Source organism: Bos grunniens, chromosome 4 (genome assembly GCF_055505025.1).
Source record: "Bos grunniens cultivar Pamir isolate PY7600 chromosome 4, Bosgru_T2T1.0, whole genome shotgun sequence".
In the NCBI taxonomy this organism is placed as follows: Eukaryota; Metazoa; Chordata; class Mammalia; order Artiodactyla; family Bovidae; genus Bos; species Bos grunniens.
In genome coordinates, this window is record NC_141168.1 from 54,533,626 (window position 1) to 54,546,689 (window position 13,064).

At 52.1% G+C, this 13,064-nt stretch overlaps 1 protein-coding gene across 7 annotated transcripts in view; it reads right to left on the minus strand.

Moving 5' to 3' along the window:
• The window catches only part of CRHR2 (corticotropin releasing hormone receptor 2), a 44,681-nt gene that overhangs the window by 11,627 nt on the left and 19,990 nt on the right, over positions 1 to 13,064 (minus strand). For 4 of the 7 annotated variants that reach the window (XM_086398441.1, XM_086398439.1, XM_086398440.1 and 1 more), the window contains 3 exons: positions 3,480 to 3,565; positions 1,812 to 1,921; positions 1,363 to 1,480 (listed from right to left, as the gene is read on the minus strand). In XM_086398441.1, the coding sequence (XP_086254567.1) occupies positions 1,363 to 1,480; positions 1,812 to 1,921; positions 3,480 to 3,565 (314 nt within the window). Of the gene's footprint in view, positions 1 to 1,362; positions 1,481 to 1,811; positions 1,923 to 2,006; positions 2,135 to 3,479; positions 3,566 to 13,064 lie in introns of all 7 variants that reach the window. The other 3 variants (XM_086398442.1, XM_086398444.1, XM_086398446.1) reach the window with 2 other exon arrangements.

Below are 13,064 nucleotides of genomic sequence, written 5' to 3' on the forward strand. Positions count from 1 at the left end.
CGTCTATAGGGTCGCACAGAGTTGAACACAATTGAAGTGACTTAGCAGCAGCAACAGCAGCAGCAGCTGTCTCTGGAGGGAGACTCGCTATTGCTGGGGCCTCTGACCAGTGGCCTAACGTCTCACTGGGGCCTCACTGCATTGTAGAGGAAAAGATAATGCCATCTTACAGGCTGGTTCCAGGAGACGGAGGTGGCAAAGGCAGGCACCACGAAATGAATGCCGTTGCCATGTGCCTTCTCAGTTGAGGGGAATTTGTCCTTGTCCCTCTGAGCAGAGTTACTACCACTCCCTCAGAGGACAAGCCTGCCCAGAGCCACCATGGGCCACAGCCCAGACCTCTTCTCAATGGACCCTACCCAGCCATCTTTCCTGGGGATTTGTCCCCAGGGCACCCTCAGAGCTGAGAACATGGGCAGTGGCGGTCAGAGGAGCCCTGTCATGAGAAGCGGACTGTGGACGGCTCAGCCCCTCTCTGTCAGGTTCTAATAGCCTCGGCTGTCAGAGCATCAGCTGAGCTAATCTCAGCCTCTGTGGCTTCCCCCCATGATCCCAGTCCTGATCTTGGACTCCATGTGGCCGTCTGTCTTCTTTGTTCTGAGAAAGTCCTGCTGAGGAGGGACTCCAAAGATCCTCTCCTCCAAACCCTGCTTTCCCCCGCAAGTTAACAATGCCTTGTCAATACAAGCCAACAGTGGGCTGCACGACACCCCAAACTGACTGAATTCCATTGATGCTGAGGCAAGGCTCAACGAGGGGCTAAGTCAAAAGGCAAACCGGGCTGGGTGTGCGCTCAGGACTAGCCATCCAGACAATGTATTGAGCAGTCTCTAATAGTGGACAAAAGAGCTCTGTGCATGGCTCTATTCTAGGCTCTGGTTTCACAACCTGGATGCAGTACAACAGCGGTTGACACAAATCCAGGGTGGGCAGCTAACGTGCTGTTCTGCTCAATGTCCTGATGGCCCAGCTGCAGAGGCATCATAACAATGTAATCTAACCTTTCTGAGCCTCGGTTTCCATGTCTGGAAAATTCCATGTAGGAAAATTCCTACAACTCTCTAATTGGAATCAAGTGAGCTAAAGCTCAATAGAGGTTAATTTCAGCCCCCTTTCCTCTAAGGGACCTTCGGGAGGTGCTGAATGCACGAGACAGGGAGTGGAACAGGATAAACCAAAGTCTGGTGTCTGGTCTGAGCGGCTCTCAAGACCCCATCTGGAGCCCCATTCCCCCACTCCCGGCTCTGGAGGGACAATGATGTGGTAGAGGTGAGCTCAGGTTCAGGTCTGCATGTGAAGATGGGGTGAGAGAGGTGGGAGCCCCCCAACCCCCCAGGCCCAGCCCAAACCTCCACCCACGACCTCATTGCTCTCGTGCACTTCGTGGTCGATGAGCTGCAGCAGGAACCACATGACATTCCGCAGGATAAAGGTGGTGATGAGATTCCAGTGAATCACGTTCCGCAGACAGCGAATGCTCCTGTGCAAGACCCAGGACAGCTGTCAGCCGGGACAGGCTGCACCTGGGCTCAGAGCTCAGTTGGGTCAGCTGGGCCTGTGCCCCTCCCTCTGACCCGAGGTGAGGGAGAGACTTAGCCTGGGATGAAGGCAAGGCAGTCTTCCAGGGCCAGCACCCCTTTTGCATTCTGCATGCCTGCTAGCGGTCAGTGCTCTGGTGCCTCCTCAAGCCTCTTTTGTCCTTTGGCCCGAGGGTCGCCGGAGTGGAGGTTAGAATGTCTGGGATGGGGAAGGGGATGCCATGTGGGGTGGGGGGGGAGGGCGGAGAAAAAGCAGGGGTGAGGTGGACTCACCGCAGGGCCAGGAAAAGCAGGAAGGCGCCCACGAGGGCTGCCACGGACACGCAGTGGCCCAGGTAGTTGACGATGAGTGCAATTCGGTAGTGCAGGTCGTACTTCCTCTGCTGGACAGACAGACAGACACACAGGCAGCTGGAGGCCTGGGGCACGCGGCTACTCTAGCGACGGCCACCTAGTGGGTCCTGACCTCGGGGGGCAGAAGAGGCTCCAAGTGTCACCAGCACACCTGGCTCCCACAGCTGTCTCCTGTCAGCCCTGCGTGGCTCTTGGTATAAACGGCTGTGGTCAGGAGTCCCGACATGCACTTTGGGGCAGATCTGAACACAACGTATCCTGAGCTAGGCCAGAATTGTGGGGATGTAGACTCTATTTTATTTTTGTAATTAATTTATTTGAATTGGAGGCTAATTACTTTACAATATTGTGGGTTTTGCCATATATTGACATGAATCAGCCATGGGCGTACATGTGTGCCCCCATCCTGAACCCCACTCCCACCTCCCTCCCCTCCCCATCGCTTCTATTTTATTTGTAATTCTGGAATGGAAGTAGCTACACCTGTGTCTTGTCCCAGCCCACACCCTAGTGGGATGCGCCTCCGAGTGCACGGACGTCTACCTCTGGGACTCGGTTTTGGCATCTGTGTAATGAAGCCAACCTGCCCTCCCGTCTCTGAAGCAGCGAACTGTGTATGGCAGGTCTGGGGGTCCCTTGGGACCAGTCTGCTCTGGGTACAGCTGTGAGGGGGTGTCTTGTCTGTAGAGATTTTAAGAAGAGTATCAAGGCCAAATAAAAGTCAGTCTGCTTTATCACCACTCGCTGGCAATTCTAAACAGAGGCAATGATTAAGATAATCCTTCCTGTCAGGGCAGACTGTCCCGACACCCCGCCCTCACTTTGGTTTACCAGTGTTCACATCTCAAGCACTGTGAGATGGAAAGTGAAGGCGGAGGGCCGGAGGGGACCACTTTCTCTCCTTTATGACCATCCTGCTTGCCTCTTTTGTGGCCTCACTATAGACCTCCTTTGGCTCACATTTTGTAGAATCACTTTCTCAGGGTAGACAAATGTTTTTTCTCTGAACTTGGACTTCTTTTGGGGAAAAGTTACAGCCTCACTGGGGGCTGTAATGGGTGAATGAGGAGGAAGATGGAGGTGGGATGTGTCTTTTGGGGTCAGGAGTGAGAAGTAGCTTCAAAGGGGAGGAGGTTGGCACCACAGACAGTAGGGAATCCAGTTCCAGAGCAAGGGGAGGGGTGAAGTCTGAAGGGGACCCAGCTTCCTGCAGGGAATAGCCCTCTGAGCACTGCGCCTGTTTCCACATGGGGTCGCAGAATCAGAATGCCGGATGGGAAAACAGGCCCAGAGGAGGGGCGTCACACAGCCTGTCAGAGGTGGGGACACTGGTCACATGGTCATTCCCTGCTGTGTCGGTGTCACCTTGCTTGCATCCCTCACCAGCTGAACTCTCCTGAAGGTGGGGCTCTATGTCCCCTTCTCTACGCACCACAACGTCACTGAGCACAGGACGGGGACAAGAGGTGCAAAAAGCGGTGGGTGGTTGCCACAGGGCTGGTTCTGCCCGCCTTGGAACCCTCTGTGCTCAGTCTGAGTCCTACTACTTATGCAAGGACCAAGGGTGGGGCAGGTGGGGACACTCACCTTATCATCCAAAATGGGTTCACACTGTGAGTAGTTGATCCGCGAGGCCCACGTCCCATTCTCCAAGCACTCTCGGTAGGCATTCCCTACAAAAGATGTCAAGCACCAAGCAGGGGCGGCGGTCACTTCTCTCCTCAAGAACTCTCCCTGGCTCCCTGGTACCCACAGGTTAAGGTCCCTACATTTCAGTCTCTCTAGACCTGCAAACACAACACGCCTGACATTCACGTGAAAGTCATTAATGTGAAACATGCATAGAAGGCTTACCCCCCGGGGTAGCTAAAAAGCATGATTAAAACCCATTTCTGATACAATCTTTGACTAGCAATTTGTACATTTCCTTTAATTTTGTTCGAAACTGAACCCCAGGGACTTCCCTGGTGGTCCAGTGACTAAGCCTCCCCGCTCCCAATGCAGTGGGCCCAGGTTTGATTCTGGTCGAGCCCACACACTGAAACCAAGAATTTGCACACCACAACTAAAAATTCTGCATGGCACTACTAGAGATCCCACGTGCTTCAGTGAAGAGTGAAGATCCTGTGTGTTGCAACTAAGACCCAGCGCAGTAAATAAACATTAAAAAAAAAAAAAGATTGAACGCCATTGTGAGCCCTGGGATGTGGCTGAAGATTCACTACTTTTAGCACGATGAATAGTTTCCAAACCTATCACAGTCATTTTATGCTCCTGAGATCCATACTTTCCCACCGGCACTTCCATGTGCTCCGCAGTCACTATTTACACGCAGGTGTCTGCCCCGTGCCAGCTCCTCTTCTAACTGCTTCATTTACATGCGCCCATTCGATCCTCACAGCAACCCGATGGAGGAAGCCCTAAGATTAACCCATTTTATAGATGAGAAAAGTGAGGCACAAGGCAATCGAGCAGCTTGCCAAGGATACACAGATAAGATTCCAACCCAGAAGGTCTGGTTCAGGGCTTATGTTCCTAACCCCTAAGCTACTGGGCAGTGGTACAGGAACGACAGCAATGTGGGGCAACAAGACTGCTGCTGACCTGGAGCTGCGGCTGCTTGGGAGGCCACCACGTGATGTCTAAATGTTTGAGAACTCGCCTCTGTGTTCAAGTTGGAGTGTGATGTGCAAAAAGACATTTCAGAACATCTGTGTCTGATACAGAGAAGGGAGGGCTTTATTGAAGGGGGATGTACAAAGTTCAAAGAATGCTCCTATTTTCTTTAAATTCTAGCTTGACTGTCAAGATCTAGCTCCTAAGCCACCCTCTCCATGCGACAGAGGTAGCCCACTGTCACCTCCAGCCAGGAGGAACCTCTCATATCTGATAACTCCAAAGCCCTCTGCTGCCTCTGCTCAGCATTTTGCTGTTTTCTGTACCTTACCTCCCCCGCTTACTCAGAAACTCTAAACCACCCGTTGTTTAGCGGTAATTTGTACCAGGGTTCTGCTCTCTGGCTAATGGGCAGTTGTTTGTGGATTTTTCTTTTGCGCTTACGTTTGAATCACAATACAAAGCTAATTAAAATAAATGGTTCACAGAGCACAGAGTCACAGAGCTGGAGGGGGGAACCTTAGATTGTTTTTGGAAGCAATGAATTCTGAAATAATTAAGTTACCTTAAAAATCCACTTCCGCTGAGCTAACAGTGAGTTAAAAGCAATGAAATTATGAAAGCATACTTGCTGAAGAGCTGAAACAATGGCGGAGATTCTATTAGCCTAATTGTTTTTTAATTTGAGCTCATAAGTTTTTCAAATTTGGGGTTGTTAGTGGCCTACTCCTGACTCCTGGGCCTGTCACCTGTCAGCGAGGTCCCCAGCCAGGGTATGAGTCAGTTAGGCCAGTGTTGGTCTGACACTGACTCTGACCCAGTGCAAGGACACCAGCTCCTTGCCCCTCACTGTGGCACCCAGCCCCAGTGGGGTCTCTCCCCCTACAGGTTTGTTATATACAGAAGAGTTGTATGTGCAGAGAATGTGATGCATAGGATCAGTGATGGCACTGAACTAAGTAAGAGTAAAGGGTGAAGAGGGCGAGTGCTTTATCAAATAAACAGTCCCTCCCTGGTAGGGGTTTAGAGTCCCTCTCAAAAGGCATGGGTGAGATGAGACAGACTCTGATTCTGGCTAGAGTCCAAAAGGCAGAAAATTTTATCTTCTATGGATGTGTTCTTAGATGTTATCCAGGCTTCAGAAGTTCAGTGCTAAGCTCCTTCCTCCAGGAAGGCCTTTTTGATTGCTTCCATCTAAACAGTCTCTTTCTCCTGCATCTTCCAATACCTCCATGCTCCTCAGTCCTGACAGCCTGAGCCCCACACTTAAGCACTTACATATGACCCGGACCTGAGTTGTTCAGGTGCATGAGTCTGGTGTCTCAGATCAGTGTGGGGCTCCCTGAGGATGTTGTTATTGTCCAGTTGCCCAGTCATGTCTGATTCTCTGAGACCCCATGGACTGCAGCGTGCCAGGGCTCCCTGTCCCTCACCATCTCCCAAAGTTTGCCCAAGTTCACGTCCATTGCATCAGTGATGCCATCCAGCCATCTTATCCTCTGATGCCTTCTTCCTCTTCCCAGCATCTTTCCCAGCATCAGGGACTTTTCCAATGAATCGGCTGTTCACATCAGATGACCAAAATACTGGAGTTTCAGCATTAGTCTTTCCAACGAGTATTCAGGGTTGATTTCCCTTAAGATTGACTGGTTTAAGGCTGTCCAAGGGACTCTCAGGAATCTTCTCCAGGACCACAGTTCGAGGCATCAATTCCTACCCCTGAGCTGAGAACACTCATCTCCCAAGTACGGTATCTTGTGGTGGTACTGACCATGGGTGGGCTTGAGGATGGGAGGGGTCAGGCTAGAGAGGCTGCAGATCTGAGACCTTTCTGGTCCTCTACATCAATGCCCTTGGGGTACCAAGCTCTATGGAATTCTGTCTCCTCCTTTATTTCCGCCGCCCCCCGGAGTCCACCCCTCTCCTGTCCCCCCCACCCACCTCCTCTCTGGTCATCTTGCCTGGACTGGTACAGCAGCCTCCTCTCTCGCCTCCCTGCCTCATCGCTTGTCCCCCTTGACCTCCGTCCTTTAGCCCCATTTCATGTTAATATCTAAATAAAAGCCATCTGCTGCTGCGTGCATGCTCAGTCATGTCAACTCTTTGAGACCCCATGGACTGTGGCCCACCAGGCTCCTCAGACCATGGGGATTCTCCAGGCAAGAATACTGGAGTGGGTTGCCATTTCCTTCTCCAGGGGATCTTCCCAACCCAGGGATCGAACCCATATCTCCTACATCTCCTGCATTGGCAAGCAGATTCTTTACTACTGAGCTACCTGGGAAGCCCAATAAAGGCCATGAACAGCTTTTTACCGTTCTGGAGAATAAAGTCCAACTTTCCAGGTGTGCTAATCAAGGCTCTTGACACTCGGGCCCCAGCAGAACTTGCCTGACCCCTCGCTACCTCTCCACATGGCTGGTGATATTTGCACCAGCAGGCCTGGCACACACCACCCCTCAAGACTCTCACCCAATACCCACTGACAAACTCCCACCTCTCTTTTAACCCCAAGCTCTAATGCCGCTTCCTCCTGGAGGCTTCCCCAGTACCCAGGGTACTAATCTCTTCCTTTTCCCTCTAAACACCTCCTTTATGTCTTCCCATTTTTTGAAACATAGGTCTTCATACTCTATTGCCCTTGAACTACAGCAGCACATCCATTTCATATCATAGTCCAGCACACACACATATCCCTCACATGACTAAATCCAGTTTCACAAAGCAAATTTTATCTTACCACAGCTATAATAGTTTCTTTCTATTCTTTTCTAATGAATTATATGTATTTTATACCCAAATGCTAGTCATGACCCCCTAAATTTACTTCACAATCTGCTATCAACACAGTTTGAAAAAGAAAAATCTTCTAGAGCATTTGACATCATCACTATGGGCTTAATCTCTTTAGAATTGATCCTTCTTTTCTTTGCTACTGAACTTAAGCTCCCTGGGGACAGACAAGTAGACAGAAACCATATTGGAGTCAACAGATCCTGCCTCGGGAGTGAGCCATTGAGTACATGTGGGCTGAATCAAATTAACTCAAACCTGGGGAAGTAGGGTCTGAGATGTGGGATGTAGTGGTGGGAGGGGGCTTCCCCTCTGGGGACCCAGTCATGCCTGGGAATAAGGCTCTGGTTATATACAATGAGTACCAGGAGGCTGGAAGACAGATGTTCCCAGCACTTCGGGAGAGTTGGCTAATGAGGACACTGAGCCCTCAGGCACAGCCTCAGACAGAAGAAAGGAAGCCTGGAAGAGTCCCCCTGGGAACCAGAGGAAGATGGGCACGGAGAGTGTGAGGGCAGGTGGTCAGGCCAGAATTGTGGGGATGGAGGCGGAAAGGTGGGTGCCTGTTACCACAGCAATACAGGTGCCCCACCAAAGACAGATGCCAGTGGTGTGCAGTGTGGTCTTCCAGGGGCATCAGGGTCTGTATGATGCAGGCAAGGTCTTCTCTTCCAGGGCTCTGTGGTCTGGGAAGCCCGGACTCTAACCCTGGCAGCATGACAGGACTCTGCCCCGAGTGGCCCTGGCCTGTTGAAAGCTCTCATTACAATATGCTGTCTCCCTTTCAGATGCTGACACTTTGATGAGAGTTTCTGGTTTGGGCAGTCACCTGAGTGGTCCAGGAGCCTGGTTGGGAGAAGATGGAAGCCTACATTCTAGCTGTAGTTTTGTCTCTGGCTGATTAAGTGATGTTGGTTAAGTCCTACCCCTTTCAGCCTCAGCTTCCCCACTCATGAAAAGTAATGTAAACTGCTTCTCAGTGATGCTATATTGGCATTTCAGGGGGGTCAAGCATTTGCTGCATGGGACTTTTCCATCTGCTAAATGCCAGTAGTACCCTCAAGCCAGTGTAACAACCTCAGACACCCATATGTCACTTTTAAGCACTCCTGAGGTTGGCACTTCTATCTCTGATAGTCGAACCAGCAGTGTATGGGAGATGGGGACCATGAGGGACCATTTTTTGAGTGGTAGTTATGAAGCAGAGTGCAAGAGTCAGGCGGGGCGTGGGATGAGTGAGACTGTGGTGGAGGAGCAGCAATGTGGTCATTGGCTGTCTGGAAAGAAAATGACAAGAAGTGAGGGTGGAAAGGTGCTGACAGGGAGACGGGAAGGGCCAGAAGCAGTATTTACTGAAGGAATGAGGTCACTGTGCGGGACTGAAACTTTCAGTACCACGGATAGCAGAACGCTACCACTCCCTACTTCTCACCGTGGATGCAGCTTCAGTGAACTGGAGAGCTCCTAAGATCTAACCTTAAGCCTACCCCCATCCCACGTTCACCATCAGCCCTGTGCCAGCAGCAGTTTCCCTGAGCTACCCGAACAATGTGCGTCTCCCTGAGTTAAGCCTGCACATTTCCTGTCTTGATCTGATTACTGCACGTTGGTGGGGGTAGAGGTGGGGGCAGCTGGTGATGTTGACCCTAACTCGGAACCCACCTGCCGCACTGAGAGACTGAGAATCTGCCATCATCAACCCAGTCATCAGGTTAGGAAGGGCCTCTCAGGGCCATCTGCTTGTGACAGAGGGGAAGGGAACTTCTTTCCCATTTTTTCAGTGTTGTGTGGACACTGCTCTCCAGACCCCACCATCACTCTGGACCTCCCCAAACCCCCAGCTCTCTATTTCTGCCTTCTGTCCTTGAGTAGGTGTGGGAGGGGTAAATGTCCACACCTACAGCAGAGAGTGGGGAAACTGAGTCAGGAAGGCACAACGCAGACCCTTCTGGGTCCATGACAAAGGGAAGAGGTATGAGTAGAATCCAGCTCACTGTGTGAGATCACTGGCCTCTCCAGGGAAGGGCAAGTGGGAGGAGGCGCCTACCCTTGTTCGGGCCGCTATTGTGCAGGCTCCCTCCTTCCAGTCATGCCTAGCAACGCTCCATCGGCTTGTCGCCATGACGCCGGCCAGCAGAGGGAGGCTGGGAGAAGGACCCTCGAGGCAGAGGCTGCTGTAGAGAGGAGGATGTCAGGGGAAGGGGGCCCCGAGAACTCATCCAGCTCCCCACCCACCTCATACAGAGAAACTGAGGCTCAAAGAGGAGAAAAAGGTGAGATAAGTAGAATTAGAACTGGCTCCCAACCATCGTTTCTGTGAACTGATGGGGGGTGGGGGCAGGGCATCTCTCGCTGGCAGTCTTTGGTTCTCCTGTTAACACAGGGGTCTCTGGGGGCCAGGGGGTCACTTCTCTCTGGAGACCTTTGGGGATCAGATCCTCTTAGTGTAGACAGACTGCCCCTTCTTGGTGCCCCAAGACACCATCCAGAGGTCACACAGCTTGGTGCCTCTCAAGGTCAATAGAAGGCCACACCACCCCAGTAGGAAGACAACCATCCTTAGTGTGAGTGGGACCCTCAAGGACACGATTGCTCCTCCTTCCAGACCCTAAGCCACACTCTACTCCCCTTGCCGAAACAGCCTAGCTGTGCACAGGGAGTCCCAGCCAGTGCTGTCTCTTGCTCATGACAGGGGCCCATGAGGTCAGTATGTTTCCTGTGTCCTTCACATAGATAAGGAAATTGAGACTCAGATGGGGTGGACCCCCACTCCATTCACTCAGTGAATCCCAGCACAGCCAGGACTTAGTGGGCTCCCCTGAAGCTGTGTCTGGGTTCCTCCTGCTATTCATCATCCCCAGGCCCACCCCTGCTGTAAAGGGAAATTCCAGCCAGACTCTGGAGCACCTGGTTTGAGGTGGGTGGGCTGCCTTTAGGGTCCTTTGGGTGGTCCCTGAGAGTCACCAGGGGTGGAATTTGCTGTGGCAGTTCCCGATCCTGCTGGGGTTGCCAGGGTGGAGGGAGAGTGGACAGTGAGGGACGCTGCAGCTTCTGACTTAACAGCAGGAGGGAAGGGAGCAGAGGGAGAGGGACAAGTTCAAAGTTCTCAGCCAATATGGATTAATATTTAGAAGGTACATCCTGAACATAAAGCGGCACCCTTTGGGAGTATTCCAGTCCTGCCTCATGACGCTGTGGATGAGCATCTGGGGTCTGAGTAGTGTGAACAGAACTGAAGCCCATGCCCTGGCATTCAAGGCCTCCATGACCTGGCCCCGTTCCCTCTCTCCCTCTGTTCCCACTCTCCCTTCCACCTGACACATCACTGGCCCAGTTATCCAGGGTGTGCTCCACAGCACTTGCTCCATGAAGTCTTCCCAACTAGCTTTCCCTTCTTTTTCGGAATCAACTTTCTTCCATGTATTCCTACAGCCTGGCTGTGCTATTTCACTGAAGAGCAAGTACCAAATAGTTCTCTTTAAACATCTCTCTCTCTAACACAGGAGACCCTGGAAGGCTGACTCAGGTCTTATGCCTCTTTGAAGAGCTTGTTTCTAGTGGAGAAAGGGAAACATATAAACCCAGTGAAGGATATTAAGTGGAGGATTCCTGGTGAGGGGGTGAAGGAACGTCACGGGAGGCTGCACCTTTGGTCTTGCCTGAGATGAAGGGTGCTTAGGCAGGGGGACAGCTGGGAGTCCACTGTTAATGTTTCTCAGTAGTCCAGGCCCCATGCATGCAGATGTGGAGTGTGGGCCAAGAGCTCTTAGAGCCAGCAGAGACTGTTCAGAGCCCTGGCTTTCTGTGGAACCCTGGGTAAGTATCTTTTACTCTCTGGACCAAGCATCTCCCAGTCTTAAGCAGCAAGGGAGGGGAGTACCAGACTCAGCACAGAAATTCTCAGGTGTTTGGATGGCCAGAGAGGCGTCCTTTTCTGCTATCTTTCTTTCCTCCTCCTTCCCTCAGCCAAACCCTCAGTGATGAGGCATCCAACTTTCCATCTCTCCCAGCAGGGGACAGTTCTCAAAAGGGTGACTGCTGACCCTTGGGCTTCAGGGCTCAGGGTGTAGTTGGGTCTCACTGGGGACTAGGAATGCAGACATGAGTTCCTGGGAGTCACAGCTTCTATTTCTCAATGCAGAGGGCCATCTTCCTGGGACTCTGGAGCTGAGGGTCCACCCTGGCACCAGGCCTGTTCTCAAGCAAATGTGGTGTCCCCACTGCTTCAAGATCTCAAGAACCAGTCCTGCCCCCGCCCCCACACCTCCAGGAAGCCTTCCAGGAATGCTCCAGTGCTCATCAGGCTTATCTTTCCAATCCCTGATGGCTGATTTGGGTGAGCTTGGTCTTTAAGCACCCTGGGGCTCTCTGAGGACAGGGCTTAGCCTTTTTCATCACCCCTGGTTCCCAAGTACAAGCAGGCAGACCCAGGGGGAAGACCCCTGTGGCTGGAGACCATCTAGTTTATGTGTTTCCATTTTAATACAACCAGGTCTTCAGCATGTCTCTAGAGTGGGGTTCTGGGAGGTGGGGACCCCAGTCCTCCCCATGGGGTTGAATTAGGTGGGGTGTCTCTTCCCCACCGTGGCAGATCCTTCAGTATCGATGGGCCTACCATTCTCAACAGGACCTGGTGGGAGCCTGAGGTCAAGGAGCTGAGGCTGAGCCAGGCTGGGCTTAGAGATTCCACAGGAGGAAAATGACCCTGCCCATGTGGTTGCAGGACCCTCCTTTGCAGCCACGAGGACCACAGTGACAGGCAAGAGGAGGTGTCAGAGCAGGGCAGGTAGAGTGAGCAATGGGAGGAGGGAGAGACAGAGGATGTGGGGAGATGGAGGGGAGTACAGAGAGGGAAGATGGAGCTAAGGTGGGAGAGAACCACATAGATAGAAAACAAAAGAGAGACTGAGAAATACACAGAGACATACACACAGAAAGAGACATTGAGAATATACACCCAGAGACAGAACCAAACATAGAAACAAAAACAGAGTCATGGAGACAAAGAGAGAAACACTGAGAGAGACACGTGCACAGAGATGGGCACCAGAGTGAACACAGGTGAGAGGTGGGAGGAAAATGGAACACAGTGCCCACCTCTGGCCAAACCACCGCTGAGTAAACCATGTGCCTTCTCCCTGGGACAGGGGCGCTGGGGCCTGAGAAGGCGGTGGGGCTTGCTCCAGGTTCTACTGTGTATGGATATTATGTTAGTTTCAGGTGGCCCAGAATGTGAACCTGCTTCCCATATGGGCACAGGGAAACCTGGGAGGTGGGGTGCAGAGAACACCTCCTGCCATAGAGCTGAAATGAAAGGCCCTCCCCTTCTAGGCTCCCCTGTAGCCAGAGCTGGACTGGGGAACCCCAGTCCCCCCTTCCCCTACTTCCTCAGATGCTCTGGCACCAAGGAAATCAGTGAGCTGGGAGCCCACAAAATGGAGATGGGGAGAAGGCTTCCTGAGGACCACTACAGGAAGCTGGAGATCCTAAGGCAGTGATGACGGCAGGGCTGAGGCCCCTCTGGTGACCAGGGCTCACGGCATTGTCAAGGCCCACTCAGAGAGAGTGGGGGTTCCCTCACTAGGCCAGCTCTGCTCTCAGTTCTTGGCTGGGGACCCCATATCTGATTTAACATCCTATCCAATAATTACATAAACTTCCCGATATCCTGTCAACAAATCCCTTCTCTGCTTAGTCCGTCAGAGTTGCTTCCTCAGAGGCAGCAGAGCCTTAGTTAGAATCCTTGTCCTGTTATAAGCTGTG